At 34.8% G+C, this 14,618-nt stretch overlaps 1 protein-coding gene across 1 annotated transcript in view; it reads left to right on the forward strand.

Moving 5' to 3' along the window:
• The window catches only part of SNX2 (sorting nexin 2), a gene marked incomplete at its 5' end in the record, with an annotated part of 61,284 nt that overhangs the window by 34,313 nt on the left and 12,353 nt on the right, over nt 1-14,618 (forward strand). The window contains 4 exon segments of the mRNA NM_001260897.1: nt 3,576-3,654; nt 12,204-12,279; nt 13,220-13,333; nt 13,587-13,680. Of these exon segments, the coding sequence (NP_001247826.1) occupies nt 3,576-3,654; nt 12,204-12,279; nt 13,220-13,333; nt 13,587-13,680 (363 nt within the window).

The raw sequence follows: 14,618 nt of genomic DNA on the forward strand, positions 1-14,618 counted from the left end.
TAGATTCTCATGAGGAGCACACAACCTAGATCCCTTGCATGCTCAATTCATAGGGTTCACACTCCTTTGAGAATCCAATGCCACTGCGGATGTGACAGGAAGCAGAGCTCATCTCCTGCTGTGTGGCCCACTTCCTAACAGGCCATGGACCAGTACTGGTGCATGACCTAAGGTTGGGGACCCCTGGATTAAAGCGTAGGAATAACTAACATTCACTGAATGCTTACTGTGCTGATGTACTGTGGTAAGTACTTCATGTACATTCTATCAGTTGATCCTCTCAGCAACTTTATGAGGTTAACTTATTGTCTTTATTTTACAGGCAAGGAAACAAAGGTTAGTCAAGGTTAGGTAACATGGTCCAAGTCAGTGACAGAGCTGAGCTTTGAATGTAGGCTTTCTAACTCCGGACCCTCTATTCTTAATCATAATTCTATTCTGCATCCTAATTTCAATATGGTTATTTCACCACAATTATAGTTTGCTTGAATTTTTTACCTAAAATAGAAAACTTTCCAATTTTTAAAAATAACATAATGCTTGTGTTATTGTAGAATCATCTAAAATACATTTAAGCCTGGTCAACATAGTAAGACCCCTATTTCTACAAAAAAAATAAATTGAAAAATTAGCTGGTCATGGTGATGTGCACCTGTGGTCCTAGCTACTCAGGAGGCAGGCAAGAGAATCATTTGAGCCCAGGAGTTTGAGGCTGCAGTAAACGACAATCAAGCCACTGCACTCCAGCCTGGGTATCAGAGCAAGAATACAATTTATTTTATTCTTGTAGTAGCTGGGACTACAGGTTTGCCACCATGCCCAGCTGATTTTTTCTTTTCTTTTTTTTGGTAGATAGGATCTCACTATGTTGCCCAGGCTACTCTCAAATTCCTGGGCTTAAACCATCCCCCCTCTACAGGGATGGTTCGATCCCGAAGTGTTGAAATTACAGACATGAGTCACCACACCCAACTGAAATACATTTAACGTGGATTAAGTTGTTTAAAACTTCTTTTTTTTTCTTTTTCTTTGAGACGGAGTCTCGCTCTTGTTGCCCAGGCTGGAGTGCAGTGGCGCTCTCTTGGCTCACTGCAAGCTCTGTCTCCCGGGTTCGTGCTATTCTCCTGCCTCAGCCTCCTGAGTAGCTGGGACTACTTCTTTTCTAATAGTTTAAATGGAATAGTGTTCTTAAGCCAATGAAGGTCCTACCAAAGTAGTAAGTTATGTGCTAATGAAGACTCTTCTCCCTTCAGTGGCAGTTATAAAGCTTCCCAGCAAAGAGAAGTTGCCTGCCAGTGCGCCCAGCTAATTTTTTGTATTTTTAGTAGAGACGGGGTTTTGCCGTGTTAGCCAGGATGGTCTCGATATCCTGACCTCATGATCCGCCAGCCTTGGCTTCCCAAAGTGCTGGGATTACAGGCATGAGCCACAGCGCCTGGCCTGTTTAAAATTTTACACACACACACACACACACACACACACACACACACACACTCCACCATTCCAAAAAGGATTTCAGGCAACTATATGTAATACAGTTTATATATAGAGAAATTGCCAGGAAAAAAATAAATGTAGTCAAATAGTAATATGAAGCCAAGCAAAACAATTTCTTCAAAGTATGGTAAAGTCTTGAACAATTATTAAAGGTGGGTGACAAATTGATCTTTGAACTTCTAATTACATAGCTGGTGGTTTTCAAGTAACTTACACTTGCAGGGGGCGTGGAAAAAGAGTCATAACTTCTCTTTGCTGGGAAGCTTTATAACTGCCACTGAAGGGAGAAGAGTCTTCATTAGCACATAACTTACTACTTTGGTAGGACCTTCATTGGCTTAAGAACGCTATTCCATTTAAACTATTAGAAAAGAACAACAAAGTTGAAAAGTATTAAAAGTTAACTGGTTAAGGTAGGTTGTTTGGGGTTGTATTTATTTATTTATTTATTGGTCACAATGTCCCTTAACGATTACCTCTAAAAAGTAGAATGGATAGAAGGTCTTTAACTTCAGTGAAGAACAACCTAGTGGTGAGATTTTTTTTCAGGGAAATACAGTTTGTGAAACAATTCACATCCCATATCCAGTAGTTCAGTCAGAGGTAGCTTTAGGTGTCTTAAGTTTTCCTTTTCAAGCCATTGCATTCCATTGGAATTTTAAACAAAACATTAATAGGTGATTAATAATGACTGTGCCAAACTGAAGATGTACCAAACTGAAGAATTGTATGGTTTTACATAATCCATTTTTAAAAGACTTTATTGGAATATACTTTACATACCATATAATTCATCCGTTTAAAGTGTCTAGGTCGGGTGTGGTAGCACATGCCTGTAATCCTAGCACTTTGGGAAGCTGAGGCAGTTGGATTGCTTGAGCCCAGGAGTTTGAGACCAGCCTGGGCAACATAGCAAAACCTTGTCTCTACAGAAAATTAGCTGGGTATGGTGGTGCGTGCTGGTGGTCCCAGCTACTCAGGATTGCTTGAGCCTGGAATATAGAGAGGCTGCAGTGAACTGTGATCATGCCACTGCACTCCAGCCTAGGTGACAGAATGAGACCGTGTTTCGAAAAAGAAAAAAAAAGGGTATCCAATTCACTGGCTTTTAATATATTAAGAGTTGTGCATACATTACCACAGTCAATTTTAGAATATTTTTATTACCCCAAAATGGAATCTGGGATCCCTTAGCCATCATCCCCTAATGTCCTTATTCTCCCCAGCCCTAGGCAGGCACTAATTTACTTTCTTTTTCTAAATATTTACCTACTCTGGACATTTCTTGTAGAGGGGGTCATGCAGTAGATGATTTTTTTTTTTTGTGACAAATTCCTTCCACTTAGAGTCATATTTTCAAGGTTCTTTCATGGTATAGCATATATTCAATACTTTGTTTCCACAGAATACATTTTTGAAAGGAAAAAGAACAGGAAAATAAAAGAGAAAAATCTGCAGTCTAAAATTAAATTTCCCATACAGAAATAATTAACATGACTTATTTTTTAAATCTGAAGTTATAAATGACTCTGTGAAAGAGCTTTTTCTTTCAACCATTATAAAACTAGCTATGATAAGTAAACAAGAACATGCTCTTATAATCTGCAGGAGAGAAAACATAACAAATTCATGGATTACATTTATTTTTGTCATCCCAAAGTAAAGAATTTTAATTATTGCTCATGATAAATGAAAATGTTAATTGAGCTTAAATTTATTCATTTGAAATTCCATTATGCATATTGGGTTAGAAACACCTTTTAATTTACCAGGAGTATAAAATACAACAGATAAAGGTTCTTTTTGATATAAGCTTTTCTGTAAACAAAAGCAGAACGGATCAGAAAACTATAAACATTTTATCTGTTCTCTCATGTGTTAAGTATTTACCAAGTAAATATGTTAACATATGAGATTTAATTCCTCAAAACGTTTTTGCTGTTTAAGTAAGATACCAGTTACAAGTTTAGGGCTGTTAAGTTCAAATTTTGAGTGTATTTTAAATTATGAAGAAATGATTGTAAAAGACTTTCACAGCAATATAAAGTAATCATGAATCTCATTCAACTTCTTCAAAGGGATGACCAAGGTCAAAGTGGGTAAAGAAGACTCATCATCCACTGAGTTTGTAGAAAAACGGAGAGCAGCTCTTGAAAGGTAATTCTAGACAGCTATATTTTATTACTCTCATGTTTGTACTTTAAATGTAATTCCATTATATGGCACAATTGTGTTTTAATGATTAAATTTTTTCCAAGGTACCACTTGATGGCCCTTAAGACTGCTTTAAACTGTTTTAAGAAAATTATTTCTTTCAACAAAATACTGTATAATTATTCTGTATAATTTTTAATCCTCATCAGTAGTCTAACAGAATAACACCCATTTTTCTATTACATGCTACAAGCAGGAGCATATAATAGAAAACATATAAAGACATGAGTTAGCTGGGGATAGAATTATATCATAGGTAGTCACCAAGAGTACTAAGAAACTACCAAACTTGGAAAACATGGAAGTTGTGAATGGGGGGAAAAATAAAAATTTTTGGATAAAAATAATCCCACTTTGGTCTTATTTAGGTTTCTAGGAAGTTATGCCACATTCATGTACTGTGTTGGATAGTATAGCTAATTATAGTTCATCTAAATTAATTTTTCTGATGAGTTTTTACTTAGAACATTATTAAATACAGTGAGAAGTACAGTTTGTGCCCCTTTGTTTTTGTATAATTGATTTTTACTTGAATATACAAAAGTATTAGTCTTTGCTTGAGTTGACTGTATACAATTGGCCCTCCATATCTGTGGGTGCCTCATTTGTGGATTCAACTAACCGTGAATGGAAAATATTTGAAAAAAAAATTACATCTATACTAAACATGTACAGACGTTTTTGATCATTATTGTCTAAAAAATACAGCTTAACAACTGTTTTCATAGTCTTTCCATTATATTAGGTATTATAAGTCTAGAGGTGACTTAAAGTATATGAGAGGATGTCCACAGATTATTATGCGAACACTATGCCATTTTCTATCAGGGAGTTCAACATTTGCAGATTTTGGTATCCGTAGGATGTCCTGGAACCAGTCCCCCACTGATACTGAGGGACAGCTATACTTAAAGGCTAATATATATGCTGTGTTTTCCTTTAGAGTACTTGACTCTACACATTTCCTATAGCTTTGAAGACTTGTCTTCATTGAAGCAGACTAAAACGGGGAGGAATGGGAAGATGGGAAGAACCCCACCTCCATAGTCTTAAAATTATTCCTTCCTTGCTGTGCTGACAAAGTGAGAAAACAAATATAAATTATCTTAAAGCCCAGCATTTAAGACACAAGTTGGTAATTACCTAGGCTTGAAACTTTCTAATTTCATTTTTTTTTTATGTTTGCTTGCTCTTTATTTTTCTCTGGCTTAAAATTAGTGGTTAAGGTGAATAGGACAGGTCTTGGGGGTGGTATCTATTTCTCTAGGTCGCAAATTATTTTTTAAAACTATTTCAAGGCAACTTATTTCTTGTTTTCAGTAGTAAATTGTTTAAATTTTAAGAAAAATGGCACAGTGAAGTTAGATTTGAACAATTTACATTAAGAAAAGCTAAAGAATATGTAGTTTAAAATCTTATATTAGAGAAGACTTAAAGATGGGATTATGTCTGTGAGAATCAGCAGTTACCCAGAATAAGGATTTAAATTGCATCAAGAGAAGTTTAGGTTAGGCATTTGAATTGATTCTATTGTAGGAGAGGTCATAGACTGAATATTTTTAAGAATCAAGGTAGATAATGGTCTACCTTGATTTCACTTAGTCTTTCCTGAAAATGTAACCATGACCCTTTGAGAGACCTTTCAAGTCTTATTTTTCTATGAGTAAATTTGAAGTATTTCAGATGGCATGCTTGATAAGGAACTTAATGAAGATTTATTGTACCAAGGACATATAATTTGATTCTACGTTTACCTTTCTTCTAACTTGACTGCATTGCATAGTACTTACCATACCTTCATGTAGTATGAAATGTTGAGGAGAGTTTTAAGGGATATTGAAACTTGACCCAGTGTGTGTATAAAGACACTTTCTTTACTGATAAATTCTACTTGTTAAATGCTGCCATAGTGGAATTTACAATAGTGAAAAAAAGAAACCGTATAGTATGAGGGAAAAGTTCATTTTCAATTAGAAAAAAAAAATCACTGAAGAAAATATAGGCATAAAGGTATAGAAGCAAAGGAACTGGAATGGTTCTTTTAATCTAATCTTAGTTCTTCTACCCAAGCTAATTTTCCTGTACACATTTATTTTTTAATCTGTACAGGATTTTAAAACTGCATTTTTCTTGCCCTTTCATATAATCAGCTCTTCTAAAGTGATTTTTCTGTGGTATTTCTTAAACTTTAAACATCAAACAGGTACATCTGTGGGATACTCAACCTAGTTGGATCTGGTGGGTTAGGAAAGTATTTTTCTTTGTATTATTTTATTTAATACTGTGATATTTATGTATTTGTTCAAACTTAGATGATCCAGATTACTATCTTGAATGAAAGGATAAATATCTGGTATTAAAGGTTAGGAAGAGAAAAGGAGTGGTTAAATACCCAAGTATTCCCCTGTGCCACACTCACTAGAGTAAGCAGAGACTACTACTTAAGAGTAGCCCTAACATCACTTGCTTGGTTTTCTTGAGAGTGCTTCAGATCTTTAGATCATATTGAGTATATTTTATAGGTAAGGATACACATCTGCAAATACAGAAGGAGAAATTTAGAGCCTGATAATAAGTGTATAAGATTTATAATTCCTTTTCAGTTGAAACCTGTACTAACACTACATACTTTCTGTGTGACCTTAGGTAAATTACTTAGATGCATTCCACTTTAAAGTGTAAATGTGAGGCTGGGCGTGGTGGCTCATGCCTGTAATCCCAGCACTTTGTGGGGCTGAGGTGGGTGGATCACGAGGTCAAGAGTTCAAGACCATCCTGGCCAACATGGTGAAACACTGTCCCTACTAAAAATACAAAAAAATTGGCTGGGTGTGGTGGCGCATGCCTCTAGTCACAGCTACTTGGGAGGCTGAGGCAGAAGAATTGCTTGAACCCAGGAGGCAGAGGTTGCAGTGAGCCGAGATTGTGCCACTGCATTCCAGCCTGTCCACAGAGTGAGACTCCGTCTCTAAATAAATAAATAAATAAATGAATAAATAAAATGTAACTGTGTCAGGATTGTGTTCATTTCAAGCATCTAAAAATCCGACTGGCCTGAACAGTTAATGTAGATTAATTAATCCACTCTTTCAAATCAGAGAGTTTGAGGTAGGCAGCTGTTCAGGATTATCTGATTCACCAGGAAATTCTGTTGCTTCTTTCTGATAACTGATAATACAACCTTTTCTCACCAGTCTTCTGGCTTTGAGTCCAAAGGTGTTAATTAACTGCAGTAGCCTCCTAATTGGTGTCCCTGATTCCATTCTTGGCACTTCTACCTTAATATAGAACTTACAGTAGTTTTACATATATTTATATTCTAAAATATAAATCAGATCATTTTTAACCCCTCCCCACCCTGGCCCCGTGTCCCCATTTTACTCAGTAAAAGCCAGAGTCCTTTTAATGGACTACAAGACTCTATATTACCTGCACGCCTCACTGTGTTACCCGTTTGATCTCATATCCTCCATGATCACTCACTCTGCTTTAGGCCAGACTAACCTTTTTGCTGCTTCTCAAACACCCTCGGCATTTTCCTATCTTAGAGTCTTTGCAACTGCCTGCTCCTTCTGCCTAGAATTCTTTGTTCCTAGGTATCTGAATAGCATTCCTTGTTCAAGTTCATATGTTCAAATAACACCTTTTAAGTGAAGCCTGTTTCAGTCATTGGCTTTCTTCTGACCTATTATATTTATTGCCACCAACCACGTCTTAAATACTTGGTGATATTTACCCCATTGTTCTGTCTTTTTTTCCCATAGCTTTTGCCACCTTGTCACATACTTTATCATTTGTATGTTTATTATGTTTATAGTTTATTGTCTATCTTGTACTAAAATGTAAGCTTCACCAGGGAAGGAATCTTAGTCTCTTGCTCACTGATGTCTTCCAGGTACTCAAAACTGTACTTAATAGGTAGTAAGAGCTCAGTAAGTATTTGTTGAATGGCCGGGCGCGGTGGCTCACGCCTGTAATCCCAGCACTTTGGGAGGCCGAGGCGGGCGGATCACAAGGTCAGGAGATCGAGACCACGGTGAAACCCCGTCTCTACTAAAAATACAAAAAATTAGCCGGGCGTGGTTGTGGGCGCCTGTAGTCCCAGCTACTCGGGAGGCTGAGGCAGGAGAATGGCGTGAACCCGGGAGGCGGAGCTTGCAGTGAGCCGAGATCGAGCCACTGCACTCCAGCCTGGGCGACAGAGCGAGACTCCGTCTCAAAAAAAAAAAAAAAAAGTATTTGTTGAATGAACAAGTGAATGTCATCCAAGTCCCAGGCTCTTTCTACCTTTTTATTCTCCCATTGTGTGCACTTGTGTTTTAGTTTCAAGCAAGATAAATATTTGTAACTCTGTTGCTCTCAAGCATTTTATATAACCTACTTTGTTTTGTTTTGTTTCTGGTAAGTAAATAAGAATTTGAAAGCCTTGAGTGATTTTTCATCAGTAACTTGAAGTAAACTTGAAGAACAATTACTGAGCACCTCTTATTGGATGGTATTGATCAATTCCATTTCTGTTTCTTTTCAGTGTTTCAATTTCTCCCTATACCTCTTTTCCTGTCTTCTTCCTACACTCATTTACCCTTTTTGTCCTGTGTCTTTCCTTTATATTACAACCATCTCTGGTCTTAATTCCGAGTTGGCATACGTTTATAAATATTTATTGTTTTAAAATCCATTTTATAGTTCTGTTCTTAATTTCAACATTATATAAGCTTATATATATATAAAAGCATATTTATGTATGCATTTCTTAGTTTTTAGTTTATATTTTTAGTTTATGTTTAGTTTATGTTTTTAGTTAACATTTTTAGTTATATATGTTATATATATAAACTAAAAAATACATATATAAACTAAATATAAACAATATATAAACTAAAAAACTAAAAAATACTAAACTAAAAAAATATATAAACTAAAAAAATACATACATGTATATTTTAGTATATGTATTTAGTATATGTATTTAGCTTTATTTCATGTTGCCTTTGAGAAGGAAGATTTTACCCCCTTTTTCTGGAATATCGTTTTTCAAAATTGATTCTTCAGAATGCTAATACGTGGTAGAATGAAAAAGATCTATAGTCAATTGAGTTTTGTTAACATAGGGTTTAACAGAGTTCAACTAGGGTTATTTTCTGTAGGAGTTCTCACAACACTTAATAAAATGCTGTTTGATACTAATTTTAAAAGACAGGAATATGTATATATTTCAAACTTTCTTGATATGGAATCAGTCTTTTTCATGGAATAGTACGTGAGACTAGTATTCTACAGTCTTTTTCATGGAATAGTACGTGAGACTAGTATTCTACAGAACTCACTTTGGAAAGCTGTTTTAGAATATAAATGATACAAGGTATTTCCACTTAGGTTTGAAATATTAGAATATTTTTTTCTTTTCTTCTTTTTTTTCTTTTTTTCTGAGATGGAGTCTCTCTCTGTCACCCGGGCTGGAGTGCAATGGCGCAATCTCGGCTCACTGCAACCTCCGTCTCCTGGGTTCAAGCGATTCTCCTACCTCAGTCTCCTGAGTAGCTCGGACTATAGGTGCATGCCACCACCCCTGGCTAATTTTTGTATTTTTACTAGAGATGGGGTTTCAGGCTGGTCTCAAACTCCTTACCTGTGATCCACCTGCCAAAGTGCAGGGATTACAGGCATGAGCCACCTCACCCAGCCGGAATATTTCTTAGAGGTTAAGTACTAGATGTTTTGTCTTTCTTGGGTTTTTGTTTGTTTTTTACAAGTATCTGAGTTCCTGCTGTTACCTAGCTGTGGTATGCACTGAGATGAGCAACTTATGCAAACTGCCTTCAAGTAGTACTCAGTCTAAAAAACTAAATAACTTATCTGATATATTGTGACAGAACTTCAGTGTTAAAATTGTAAGTCAAATTCAAGTGGGGAAATACCAACATTTCTCAAACCTACAGGGTTAATGTTCTTGCTGCATCCGTTTTTTTGGCTTCATAATATAGGCAGCAAAAACTTTTAAACCATAGCATAGGTTATATTGCAGATATCTGTTAAATGATCTGGATCTAGTATAATGACTTCTTATGTGGACTACTGACTTAAAATGAAGTTTAGTATGCTGTATATTTTATTTAAATATATAAAAACAGAAGTTAACATTTTGATACTGATAAAATAGTCATTTTGATCAATGTATAGAATTTGACTTTAGAGAAGATTATCCTTTTTTGGAAACGTTAATTTTAGGCATATTTTATAATTTTATAAAAAGGTAGAAGAAATTACTGACTACATTTATTCTAAAGAAATAAATGTGTTATTGTGAGTAAAAATATTATAACTGAAATATTACTGCATATAGTTATTAACTTGGGGAAAGATAGCAGTTGTTTTTAATGGGATTAGATGAATAATTGAGAATCATCAAATAGTTGACCTTATTTCCTTTTATGAAGTCATGATTGGTAATTTATTATGGGTGACAGGCACATGTGAGCTTTTCTAATAAAGGGGAAATTGATTTCATAGTGGTGTTTCTCACTTTTTCATTTTTATTCATTTTACGTGGTATTCATTTATTTGATTTTATATGGTGTCATATTTAGATAAGATATTTACCAAAAACAGCAAAGCCTTAAAAATAGAAATATTGAATAAATACCTTTGAAGAGGTATGGGGAAATTTTGTTTTCTTTTTTTATTATACTTTAAGTTCTAGGGTACATGTGCACAATGTGCAGGTTTGTTACATATGTATACATGTGCCATGTTGGTGTGCTGCACCCATTAACTCGTCATTTACATTAGGTATATCTCCTAATGCTATCCCTCCTCCCACCCACCCCCCAGCAGGCCCCAGTGTGTGATGTTCCCCTTCCTGTGTCCAAGTGTCCTCACTGTTCCCACCTATGAGTGAGAACATGTGGTGTTTGGTTTTCTGTTCTTGCGATAGTTTGCTGAGAATGATGGTTTCCAGCTGCATCCATGTCCCTACAAAGTACATGAACTCATCTTTTTTATGGCTGCATAGTATTCTGTGGTGTATATGTGCCACATTTGCTTAATCCAGTCTGTCATTGATGGGCATTTGGGTTGGTTCCAAGTCTTTGCTATTGTGAATAGTGCCGCAAAAAACATACGTGTGCATGTGTCTTTATAGCAGCACAATTTATAATGCTTTGGGTATATACCCAGTAGTGGGATGGCTGGGTCAAATGATATTTCTAGTTCTAGATCCTTGAGAAATCACCACACTGTCTTCCACAGTGGTTGAACTAGTTGACAGTCCCACCAACAGTGTAAAAGTGTTCCTATTTCTCCACATCCTCTCCAGCACCTGTTGTTAACTGACTTTTTAATGATTGCCATTCTAACTGGTGCGAGCTGGTATCTCATTGTGGTCTTGATTTGCATTTCTCTGATGGCTAGTGATGATGAGCATTTTTTCACGTGTCTATTGACTGCATAAATGTCTTCTTTTGAAAAGTGTCTGTTCATATCCTTTGCCCACTTTTTGATGGGGTTGTTTGTTTTTTTCTTGTAAATTTGAGTTCTTTGTAGGTTCTGGATATTGGCCCTTTGTCAGATGAGTAGATTGCACAAATTTTCTCCCATTCTGTAGTTGCCTGTTCACTCTGATGGTAGTTTCTTTTGCTGTACAGAAGCTCTTTAGTTTAATTAGATCCCATTTGTCAATTTTGGCTTTTGTTGCCATTGCTTTTGGTGTTTTAGACATGAAGTCCTTGCCCATGCCTGTGTCCTGAATGGTATTCCCTAGGTTTTCTTCTAGGGTTTTTATGGTTTTAGGTCTAACATTTAAGTCTCTAATCCATCTTGAATTAGTTTTTGTATAAGGTGTAAGGAAGGGATCCAGTTTCAGCTTTTTACTTATGGCTAGCCAGTTTTCCCAGCACCATTTATTAAATAGGGAATCCTTTCCCCATTTCTTGTTTGAGGTATGGGGAAAATATTGAAGAAAATTTAGTTCTTGTCAAGTGAGGACTCAAGCTAATTGTGATCATTTAAATATGCTGACATGCAAAAAAATTGGTATACTCTTCCCCATTTTGGTGATAATAGCAATTTAAAACTTGGTTGAGTGGAATATATATAGTAATAATAATATGTTTCTTAGAACTCTAAAATTATAGTTGAGAATGTAATGACTCCATCTAAAGATAAAATTATTCAACAAACTCACATGCCCCTTTACAACATTAATGCTTTGCAATGAGAAGTTTGGTAAGTTATTTATCCTCTCCCACTCCCACCCCTTGCCATTTTTCTTTTTACATAATTATGAAAACTGGATAGTATATCAATTTTCAAGAGATGAACAAAAACCTTTTTAATTATTAAATTGCTGTAGGATTCTAAGTAATTACAGTGAGATCAGACTAATAGGAAGTAGTGAGGACACCTTTTTTCCTAGTATTTCTATTTTTTATCATTTTGTTGAAATATAATTCAAGATGCTACTGATAAAGGAGCAATTTTACTCTTAAATCTAGGTATCTTCAAAGAACAGTAAAACATCCAACCTTACTACAGGATCCTGATTTAAGGCAGTTCTTGGAAAGTTCAGAGGTATTATTTCTGTATTAAATTTTTGTATATGAATGTTCTCATTATTTGTCATTGTAATTTATATGACTCTATATATAGTAAATAATTAGGTCAATAGATGGAATAAAGCAATTATTGTTATTTTTTTCCTTAGTGCTTTAATTACCCTGCTAAATTAGTAGCAAAATATCTTTGCTTTGATACTTGTAGGATGATTAGTCCCTTTCTTGAACACTTAAAATAAGATTTAAGAGAGTGGTTTGTAAGTAGTCTAACTCTGAATGCCCTAAGTTTTTCCTCAGGCATCATGTTGAAATAAGTTTATTCAGACTTCATTTTAGAGAAAGAGAAAGTTGAATGTGTGTTTGCTTGTCTACATTTTGGTATCCTTATTAAGGTTTTGAAATGCAAATTTGTGACTTGAAAGAGCCTAAATTATAACCATGATGCTCTTTATGTTTGAAATGTTTGGTATAATTTTGGCTCCTAAGAACAATTTGAGTTCTAGTTTGAGTTTTTTTCTTTAATTTACTTGAGTTGCAGAATTTTTTAAAAACTCAAAATCACACAATGCTAACTGAGCATAAGGAGATTTTTCTCAAGACTTTCTTCTTTCCTTATAAACAGTTTATTTCTGTTAGCAAACAGGTGGCCAGTGTTAGGGTACTTGGCAATTTCTTAATATATTTTGACAAACAGGGTGTTTGTTCCATCTAAATGTAAACGTGCAGAAGAAAAGCAAATGGAAAGTCTATTTTTTAAGTTTTCCTTTGAGAATGTACAAGTAGTATATTTGAGAAATTAGATCTCACTACTGAAATGTATGAGAGTGAAGAAAATACAACCTCCTTTTTTAAATTTGTTGGGGGCGGGTGGGAAGGAGGGGGGATCACTTTTGTGCCCAGTTAAACCTCCAGGCTTTTAACCGGTTTGTTTGCCCTTATTTGTCATTCAATTCCAGCTGCCTAGAGCAGTTAATACACAGGCTCTGAGTGGAGCAGGAATATTGAGGATGGTGAACAAGGCTGCCGACGCTGTCAACAAAATGACAATCAAGATGAATGAATCGGATGCAGTAAGAGCTGATTTTTCGACTTGAATAATGAGATGAATTAATGAGCCCAACAATTGCATTTTAAAGCTGTACAAGTGGAAAATAGGATATTAATTTGCTTATTGAGTTTAGTTCTCAGCCACATCAGTTGGCCACCATGGTTATACATGGTTAATTTGTTGCTTTAAAACAAGGAATGTAGCTTGGTATTGGTAACCTAATTTACAATGGTTTGTTCTTCCTAAATTAGCTCCATTTTTCATTTTTTTCTTAGTGGTTTGAAGAAAAGCAGCAGCAATTTGAGAATCTGGATCAGCAACTTAGGAAACTTCATGCCAGTGTTGAAGCCTTGGTCTGTCATAGAAAAGGTTTGTTTGCCTTATTACTTATGTGGTTAGCACCATAAAACTAACGAAAATATTTTATTTAAATTTTATGAAAATATGCTGAAGTCATTGCAGAAGAGAGAAAACAATCGTTTTAAGACAATATTTTCTAGTTCTACTTTATTATTTAAAATTTTTTGTTCTATTTTGATTTAATATCTAGTTTGGAAGTAGAAAAATAACGAGCTTAGAAAACTGTTAACTGGTACAAATGTGAGCTAAAAAAAGAACAAAACTATATTTGAATTTTGGATTAAAACTTGGTCACTTGATTAACTTTTTGTTAAGTATAGTTACAGTTAAATGGATGAAGATGTCATCAATTAGTAACTTTGATTATAATAAAAAATTTGAGGTTTGAAAATTGCTTTTTGAAAATTTTTTGGGAAATATTTGTTTTGTGCCTCTATTTCCTGTTATGCCCTTTGAAGTATTTTCTTCATTTTTGAACTACAATATTGACAGATCTGGGGGTTTTGCTGAAAAATTCCTAGAAAATTTGAGTTGCAATATTTTAATTCACAATGAAATTATAGTTTTTTTGGTTTATTTTTAAAGAATCCAACAATGTAAATATCAATTGTCCAAGATATTTAATAAGCAAATAATATGTAACATTACCAGCAATACATTTTATTAAAATAATTATAGAAACTTACTAATAAATTTATTATTGAAAGTAGTTTGTAATAGCTTTTGCCATTTGAATTATATATCTCTTAGGGAATGGGCTCTTTTGGAGAACTTTACATAATGTAGAGCAACAGAGCAATTTCCAGGCAATGTAATTGTTAGTCATTGACAGTGTTCAGTCTGTAAACATCTACTTTTCTTTATTTGAAATATCTGAAATGATCACATTCTAAATCTTTTTAGAAATTCTAATATTTTACTGAGATTGTTGCACAACAAAGGAAAAA

Source organism: Macaca mulatta, chromosome 6 (assembly GCF_049350105.2).
Source record: "Macaca mulatta isolate MMU2019108-1 chromosome 6, T2T-MMU8v2.0, whole genome shotgun sequence".
Classification (NCBI taxonomy): Eukaryota; Metazoa; Chordata; class Mammalia; order Primates; family Cercopithecidae; genus Macaca; species Macaca mulatta.